The 9,811-nt window shown below is 40.6% G+C and overlaps 1 protein-coding gene across 1 annotated transcript in view; it reads left to right on the top strand.

Moving 5' to 3' along the window:
* The window catches only part of LOC144222280 (gamma-aminobutyric acid receptor subunit alpha-3-like), a 132,709-nt gene that overhangs the window by 62,884 nt on the left and 60,014 nt on the right, over positions 1-9,811 (top strand). The window contains exon 5 of the mRNA XM_077752761.1: positions 346-489. Within this exon, the coding sequence (XP_077608887.1) occupies positions 346-489 (144 nt within the window). The remainder of the gene's footprint in view (positions 1-345; positions 490-9,811) is intronic.

Below are 9,811 nucleotides of genomic sequence, written 5' to 3'. Positions count from 1 at the left end.
AATTTGTGACATTTTCATTAGATATATTTTAGGTATTCCTCCCCTTGCCTCTACTGTCTATCCTTCAAGAGAAGGAAAAGTTTAACAGTTTATTAACAGCCCAGAAGACTGAGTTATTGAAAGAAGAGACCACTTAGTGTTCATTTCTGTGTACCCAGAATAAACTATAGAAGTCATTCAATGAATGTTTCCTAGATGGATGGATAAATGTGCTTCAGCTGAAGAGGAACGTATACCCAGAACTTTTTTAAGATGAAAGTTGTATTTCAGTCTCATGTAAGTTTAGTATTAAAGATAATTATTTTGCTTTTCCTTCAACTTCTTCTTGACCCTTTTCTGCCTTAGATGCCTATACAACAGCTGAAGTGGTTTATTCTTGGACTCTTGGGAAGAACAAATCTGTGGAAGTGGCACAGGATGGCTCTCGTCTGAATCAGTATGACCTGCTGGGCCATGTTGTTGGGACAGAGATAATCCGGTCTAGTACAGGTATTTATTTATTTTATTTAATAAGCATTTTTGTAATGTGTATCACATACCAGTCATTTTTCTAAATGCTTATAATAACGTGAAATCCTCAAAACAGTCTTGTGATGTAGGTACTATTATCATAAGGAAACTGAGGCATAAAAATATTCAGTAATTTGCCCCATGTTACATTATGTAATAGAGCCAAGATCTGAATTCAGGTAGATTGGCTCCAAGAAAATGTTTTTAACTGTGATGCCCTGCTGTCCTTTGGTAAGTGGGTTAGAAAGTCAAGGACATTAGGGCCAGACTGTGGTAGAAGAGAAGATGAAGGGAAGCCATGATGGTGGGAGAACTGAACTTCGATCCTAAAGGTTTCATGAAGACATTAGCTCAACTCTGTCAATGCTGCGGTGACAAATTAATAACCTAGGAGAGTCCAGGTACACAGCCAAGAAGTCCAAGGATGAGCCATGAAATTATATTTTTAAGTAAGTCACCCATCTCAAAAACCAGTCTGTCTAGCAAACCTTGCTAGGTCCTCTTAATAGCTAAAACCTTGGATATTGATAAATGGAACCCAGAGATTTGTTTTGTAGACTTGAATCCTATTTGGAAACTGATCTAAGGAAGGAGGCACCCTGAATCTGATCTAACCTTAGGGTATTTGGCATAATGGAGTATATCTTGGGGGCTCACATAGCTAATAATATTTTTTGCTGGTGAAAAAAATATCGGATCTTGATGAAAGATCTGACTCCACAATTATTATGGATGAGGGTGGGGCGCCTGGGTGGCTTAGTCGGTTAAGCGTCCGACTTTCACTTAGGTCATGATCTCGTGGTTCGTGGGTTCGAGCCCCACGTCGGGCTCTGTGCTGACTGCCAGCTCAGAGCCTGGAGCCTATTTCAGAGTCTGTGTCTCCCTCTCTCTCTGACCCTCCCCTGCTCACGCTGTCTCTCTCTCTCTCCTAGAAATAAATAAAAAAATTTAAAAAAATGGATTAGGGTACTCTTATCCTTTTATTTCATCATCTGGTCACTGTTCCCTCTCCTTGCCTGTGCCCTGTTTTCCCTCAATCCCAGGACCAGGGAAAGGTATCTAAATAAAGAAGCATTTGAAATAGCTTTCTTGTTTTATTTTCTTTTTTAAAAAATATAATTTATTGTCAAAATGGTTTCTATACAACACCCAGTGCTCATCCCAACAAGTGCCCTCCTCCATGCCCATCACCCACTTTCCCCTCTCCTCCACCCCCAATCAACTCTCAGTGTGTTCTCAGTATTTAAGAGTCTCTCATGGTTTGCCTCCCTCCCTCTCTGTAACTATTTTTCCCCCTTCCCTCCCCAATGATCTTCTGCTAGGTCTTCTGTTAAAATCCAAATATGAAAGCATTTATTTGTCCTTCTCTGACTGACTTATTTCATTTAGCATAATACCCTCCAGTTCCATCCACGTTGCTACAAATAGCCCGATTTCACTCTTTCTCATTGCCAAGTAGTATCCCATTGTATATATAAACCACATCTTCTTGATCCATTCATCAGTTGATGGACATTTAGGCTCTTTCCATTATTTGGCTATTCTTGAAAGTGCTGCTATGAACATTGGGGTCCATGTGCCCCTCTGCATCAGCACTCCTGTATCCCTTGGGTGAATTCCTAGCAGTGCTATTGCTAGGTCATAGGGGAGTTCTATTGTTAATTTATTGAAGGAACTTCCACACTGTTTTCCAGAGGAGCTGCACCAGTTTGCATTCCTACCAACAGTTTAAGAGGATTCCCGTTCTCCACATCCTCGCCAGCATCTTATAGTCTCCTGATATGTACATTTTAGCCACTCTGACCAGTGTGAGGTGGTATCTCAGTGTGGTTTTGATTTCTATTTCCCTGATAATGAGTGACGTTGAACATTGTTTCATGTATCTGTTAGCCATCTGGACGTCTTCTTTGGAAAAGTGTCTATTCATGTCTTCTGCCCATTTATTCACTGGATTATTTGTTTTTGGTTTTGTTTTTTGGTTTTTGGTTTTTGGTTTTTTTGGCTGTGGAGTTTGGTGAGTTCCTTATAGACTTTAGATAATAGCCCTTTATCCAATATGTCATTTGCAAATACCTTTTCCCATCCCATTGGTTACCTANTGCAATTGTGAATGGGATAAGTTTCCTGATTTCTCTTTCTGTTGCTTCATTATTGGTATATAAAAATGCAACTGATTTCTGTACGCTGATTTTGTACCCTGTGACGTTCCTGAATTTACGGATCAGTTCTATCAGACTTTTGATGGAGTCTGTCAGGTTTTCCCTGTAGAGTATTATGTCATCTGCAAAAAGTGAAAGTTTGACTTCATCTTTCCAATTCCGATGCCTTTTATTTCCTTCTGTTGTCTGATGGCTGATGCTAGGACTTCCAGCACTATGTTAAACAACAGTGGTGAGAGTGGACATCCCTGTCGTGTTCCTGATCTCAGGGGGGAAAGCTCTCAGTTTTTCCCCATTGAAGGTGATATTTGCTATGGGCTTCTCATAAATGGCGTTTATGATGTTTAAGTAATTTCCTTCTATCCCAACTTTCTCGAGGGTTTTTATTAAGGAAGGATGCTGTATTTTGTCAAATGCTGTTTCTGCATCTATCAACAGGTTCATATGGTTTTTATCTTTTCTTTTGTTGATCTGATGTATCACATTGATTGATTTGCGAACATTGAACCAGCCCTGTAACCTAGGAATGAATCCCCCTTGATCATGGTGGATAATTCTTTTTATATGCTGTTGGATTCGATTTGCCAGTATATTTTTGAGAATTTTTACATCCATATTCATCAGGGATATTGGCCTATAGTTCTCTTTTTTTGCTGTATCTCTGTCTGGTTTGGGAATCAAAGTGATTCCCTGGCTTCATAGAATGTGTCCGGAAGTTTTCCTCCCATTTCTATTTTTTGGAACAACTTGAGAAGAATAGGTAGTAGCTCTTCTTTAAATGTCTGGTCAAATTCCCCAGGGAAGCCATAGGTCCAGGACTCTTAATTGTTGGGAGACCTGTGATAACTGATTCACTCATTATGGGGTATTCAAACTTTCTATCTCTTCCTGTTTGAGTTTTGGTAGTGTGTGAGGTGTTTAGGAATTTGTTCATCTCTTCCAGATTATCCAGTTTGTTGGCATATCATTTTTCATAGTATTCCCTGATAGTTGCTTGTATTTCTGAGGGATTGGTTGTAATAAGTCCATTTTCATTCGTGATTTTATCTATTTGGGTCCTCTCTCTTTTCTTTTTGAGAAGCCTGGCTAGAGGTTTAGCAATTGGTTTCATTGATCTGTTCTATTGTTTTTGTTTTTGTTTTGATTCTTGATTGTTTATTTCTGCCCTGATCTTTATTATTATTATTATTTTTTGATTCTTGATTGTTTATTTCTGCCCTGATTTTTATTATTTCTCTTCTGCTAGGTTTGGGGTATCTTTGCTGTTCTGCTTCTAGTTCCCTTAGGTGTGCTGTTAGTATTTGTATTTAAGATTTTTCTTGTTTTTTGAGATAGGCCTGGATTGCAATGTATTTTCCTCTTAGGACTGCCTTTGCTGCATCCAAAAGGGTTTGGATTGTTGTATTTTCATTTGTTTCCATATATTTTTTAAATTTCTTCTCTAATTGCCTGATTGGCCCATTCATTCTTTAGTAGGATGTTCTTTAACCTTCATACTCTTGGAGGTTTTCCAGACTTTTTCCTGTGGTTGATTTCAAGTTTCATAGCATTGTGATCTGAAAGTGTGCATGGTATGATCTCAATTCTTTTATATTTATTGAGGGCTCCTTTGTGAACCATTATATGATCTATCTTGAAGAATGTACCATGTAGACTTGAGAATAAAGTGTATTCCACTGCTCTGTGATGTAGAGTTCTAAATATATCTGTCAAGTCCATGTGGTCCAATGTATCATTCAGGGCCATTGTTTCTTTACTGCTTCTCTGTCTAGTTGATCTATCCATTGCTGTAAGTGGAGCCTTAAAGTCCCCTACAATTAGACCATTTTTTAAAACATTTATTTATCATTGAGAAACAGGAGAGACAGAGCATGAGCATGGGAGGGACAGAGAGAGGCGGAGACACAGAATCTGAAGCAGGCTCCAGGCTCTGAGCTGTAAGCACAGAGCCCGATGCAGGGCTCGAACCCACGAGTGGTAAGATCATGACCTGAGCCAAAGTCGGACGCTCAACCGACTGAGCCACACAGGTGCCCCTAGAACATTCTTATCAATAAGATTGCTTATGTTTGTGATTGTTTTATATATTTGGGTTTTTCCAAATTTGGTACATAGGCATTTGTAATTTTTAGCTCTTCCTGATGGATAGACCCTGTAATTATTATACAATGCCCTTTTCATCTATTGTTACAGCCTTTAATTTAAAAAAAATTTAATGTTTTTTATTTATTTATGAGATAGAGAGAGAGACAGCGTGAGCAAGGGAGGGTCAGAGAGAGAGGGAGACACAGAATCCGAAGCAGGCTTTGAGGCTCAAACCCATGAACTGTGAGATTATGACCTGAGCCGAAGCCAGATGCTCAACCAACTGAGCCACCCATGCGCCCCTACAGCCTTTAATTTAAAGTCCAGTTTGTATAATATAAGTATGGCGACTCCAGCTTTCTTTTGACTTCACTAGCATGATAGATAATTCTCCATCCCCTCACTTTCAATCTAAAGGTGTCCTTAGGTGTAAAATGAATCTCCTGTACACAGCAAATAGATGGGTATTATTTTTCTTATCCATTCTGATATCCTATGTATTTTGATTGGAGCATTTAGTCCATTTACATTCAGTGTTATTATTGAAAACTATGGGTTTAGAGTCCTTGTGTTCACTGTACGTTTCATGCTTGTAGTGATGTCTCTGGTACTTTGTGTTCATTGCAAGATTTCCCTCAGAGTCCCCCTTAAGATCTCTTGTTGGGTTGATGTAGTGGTGATGAATTCCTTCAGTTTTTGTTTGTTTGGGAAAACCTTTATCTCTCCTCCTCTTCTGAATGTCAGGCTTGCCAGATAAAGGATTCTTGGCTGTATATTTTTGCTTTTCATCACACTGAAGATTTCCTGCCATTCCTTTCTGGCCTGCCATGTTTCAGTGGATAAGTATGCTACTACACTTCTGTGTCTCCCTTTGTATGTTAAGGCCCATTTATCCCTAGCTGCTTTCAGAATTCTCTCTTTATCCTTAGTTTTTGCCAGTTTCACTATGATATGTCATACAGAATATCAATTCAAGTTACATCTAAGGGAAGTTCTCTGTGCCTATCGGATTTCAGTGTCTATTTCCTTTCCCCAGTTGGGGAAGTTCTCAGCTCTGATTTGTTCAAGTACCCTTTCAGCCCCTTTCTCTCTCTTCTTCTGGAATTCCTATGATATGGTAATTGTTCCATTTCATTGGATCATGTAGTTCTCTAATTCCTCTTTCTGGATCATTTTATCCTCTTTTACTTGGCTTCCTCTTTTTCCATAATTTTATCTTCTATTCACCTATTCTCCCCTCTGCCTCTTCAATCTGTGCTATGGCTGCCTCCATTTTGTTTTATACCTCATTTGTAGCATTTTTTGTAATTCATCATGACTATTTAAGATCCTTGATCTCTGCAGCTATGGAGTCTCTGCTGTCTTCTATGCTTTTTTCAAGCCCAAAAATTAATTTTATGACTCTTATTCTAAATTCTTGTTCATATATTTTGCTTATATCTGTTTTGATCATTTCTTTAGCTGTCACTTCTTCCTGGAATTTCTTTGGGGGAGAGTTCTTCCGTTTCATCATTTTGGCTAGCTTGCTGTCCCTTATAAGTTTCAAAAGCTTGTTATGTGCTCTGCATCTGTGAGTACTGCTATATTAAAGGGGTCTCATACACTGTCCAGGGCCTGGCCATTCAGGAGGTGTTTTTTGGAGAGTGTTACTTGCTATCTGTTATTGTGACTTTGGTTATTTTATTTCCCTACTCGTTGTGATGTTTTAGACCCTCCACCAGGTGTGTTTTGTTTTTTTCCTTGAAGTAGCCCTGGAAAGGAAAACAAACAGACAGACAAGCAAACAGGAAACAAAAACATGCAAATGCACAAACAAAACACACAACCAAGCAAACAATAACAAAAGCCCCCCAAAAACAAAAAACAGTCTAAAAGCAAAAAACCAGAAACACCAGCTACAAGTAAAGAAAAGGGTGTAGGCGGTGCTGATGGAAGAGCATATACAAGGAGAGAAATGACAGGAGATGGAAGAAAGAGAAAAATGAGCATTTACCAGGCAGAGAGACTTAAAGGCTTAATCCAGAGAGAGAGAAAGAATAAGGAAGGAGATGAGGAAAAAGAAACGAAGATAAAGTTACCCAAAGCGACTATATGGCCTGGTTATTCCAGAGAGAGAGAAACAAAAGTAAAGAGGGAGATGTAGAACATGCATCAAGATAATGGATTAAATATATCTGTTTAAGCAAACCAATAACCAGAGTAACCACCTAGAGGAGGGAAGAGTTAAGAAGGAGAAAAGGGAGAATGTATCTAAATAACAAGAATTGATCTAGAATTAATCCAGCAATGCTGCAGTGCTTGTCCAGAGGGGGCCTTTGGTTCCACTGCTCCGGCTCCAGTTGATAAGTAGCTATCCAGTGTGGAGGGCCGTGGTTTGATGTAGGTAGGTACAGCCTCCACTTTAGGCCCTGCTGACTGATCCCTGAGGCCCTGCCTTTGTGGATGTGGGGATAAAATGACAATCCCCTAGTCCCTTCTTCACAGACCAGGTGTGCTAAATCACTCCTTTGGATCTGTCCTCACTGTGCCGCAGGTGGGCTGTCTTACTCCACTGGCTCCTGTGTTCCACACTTAGCTGAGTTTGAAACTCTCACTTTGTGTGTGTTAATGATGCCGCCCGATGATAAGTTGTCCTGCGGCTGCGATGCTGCACTTCAGGGGATGGGACTGGATTCTCCTGCTGCACACTGCATGCCTGACCTTCCACCGAACCTGGAGGTGATACCCCTCCTCCCCAGGTGCTTGAACAAGGCAGCTGGCCCCAGACCAAAGAAAGCCCTGCAGTTAGATTGGCTGATAGGATCCCTCTCTATCCTGTTGGAGGTTTTTCTATTGTACACATACAGCCCTACGCTTCCCTAGCTGCTCTTTCTCTTCCCTCTGCCTCTCTGCAGAAGGGGATCCCTCCCCTCAATGCCTCTGAAACCCATTTTATCTCCCCCAGTTCGCAATCAAGTACCTATGGGGCCATCTGGTTTTCCCACTTTCTTCCTGGTAGACTCCATCTCTTTTCCTCCTAGACTCTTGGGATTCAAAGTCCTTTGGCTTCAGCCCTTCTTTGTTTGAGAGATGCAGGAAGTACGGATCCCCCTACTTCTCTGCCATGTTGTCCCCCCCCCCGAAATAGCTTTCTGTAATAGGGTTTAGAGATTTGGAATTTGGTGTGGGGAAAGGTTATCACAATGAAAGGCAATACCGAGGTATCAATTTGAAAATATGACCTGTTGGAGAAGTTACAACTGGTTCAGAGTAAGAAGTGTAGGGTATAGAGAGTATAGGTCCACAAAGATGTAGGCTGCTCTCTTCTGAGAGGATTTTGGGGTTTGGCCCATGGAGTTGGTCGTGGCTAGACTGGGATGAGCAGCTGGCAAGGCACCATGTATGTAGCTAGCCTAGATCCAAGAGTCTTCCTGCTCCAGTAGGTGTGAGTTAGCTGCTGGAGCAAAATGCCAAGTTTGGGAGTGTACAAGTGTCAGAGGTGGGTGTGCCCAGGCCACCTGGACCTCATTATTTTGTTCCAAGGAGCACTCCATGCCTTCACAGGTAGGCTGCTGTGCAGAAATACTGTGCTACTAGGACTCAGATTCTGGATTGCCTCCTATATGGAAGCATTGGAGTGTGGTCTGGGGCCAGTTGCCCAACCTCCCTGACATGGTTTGCTCGTGGTGAATCTGGATCTTGATATAAATACTACCTGCTGGTTGCAGACCTTCTGCTACGTTTACATGCCCTGACCCCTGGACTGGGTATAAGCCTTGTTAGAGTGCTTGAAACCCACTTCCTAGGACCCAATGGAAGGGTGGGGCCAAAGGTAACTCAGGTAGGCTTGATGGTGTATGTGGGGAGGGTGGTATTCCAGACCTGAACAGATGTGTTCTTCTCTCTCCAAGCAGGGAGAGGGGGCAGGTCCTTCAGCGCCCAGAGATACACATGTGCAACTGCATTCCTTATGTCCTGTGATACCTCTTAATGTTTTGGAGCAGAAGCCATTGTCTTTCTCCCAGGTGCATTTGCATTGTGTAGCCCTGGCAGCTGCCTTTGGGACTTCCCTTCTGTGATAGCATACCCAAAACACATTCCTGTTCTCCCTCCCACTGGAGCTGTGTGAGTAAAGGACCCAGGATCCTGGAGGAGGACATGTGTGTGCCCACAGGTATCATGGCTCTACTCAGAGCAGCCCAGAGGGACCCTAGAGGCCCAGGGCACCTCCCCCAGGATATCTACCCCAGAAGAAGGAGAGAATTCCCTGCATCCGTTGGCTCTCCTCACTTTCTAGTCCTTTCTCAGCACTGCTCATGTGGCATCAACTTTTGAGATCCATCATTAACTATCCAAGCAGCCCCAACTCCCATTTCATTTGGCTATACTACTATTTGTTTAGTCTTTATCTCACAGGCAATGTGCATTCATGATAGGAAAAATAGAATCCACAGTAAAATATGGAAATTAAAATATTCTTTAATTCCACCATTGACTCTTTTTTTATTGTACATTTTGGTATATAACCTTTAAGAAGGTTACCTTTGCATGTTTTTACATAAATGGGGCTATACTATTGATACTATTTTTAATTTAATTTTATATGAAAAGCATGTTTTCTTGTCACCAAATGCACAAAATACAAATAAAATACTCAAAAAAATTAATAATATTTTCGTTGAAACATAAGTGACATAACATTATATTAGTTTCAGGTATACAACATAATGATTCAATATTTTTATATATCACAATATGATTATCACAGTAACTCTGGTTACCAACTTTCAACATATATAGTTATGTTTTTTCTTGAGAACTTTTAAGATCTACTCTCAGCAACTTTCAAATATGCAATACAGTATTATTAACCATAGTCAGCATGATACATACCCCCTACTTATTTATTTTATAACAGGAAGTTTGTATCTTTTGACCCATTTCACCCACTGCCCCTCCCATGTTCCTGGCAACCACTGATCTGTTTTGTGTATCTATGAACTTGGTTTTTTTCCTTGTTTCTTTTTTTTTTTTTATTCCATATGTATGTGAGATCATACAATATTGGTTATTTCTCT

This window comes from Crocuta crocuta, unplaced genomic scaffold (assembly GCF_008692635.1).
Source record: "Crocuta crocuta isolate KB4526 unplaced genomic scaffold, BGI_CrCroc_1.0 scaffold872, whole genome shotgun sequence".
Lineage (NCBI taxonomy): Eukaryota > Metazoa > Chordata > Mammalia > Carnivora > Hyaenidae > Crocuta > Crocuta crocuta.
Note: the sequence above shows the minus strand (reverse complement) of the source record. Positions and strands in the feature narration are given on the sequence as shown.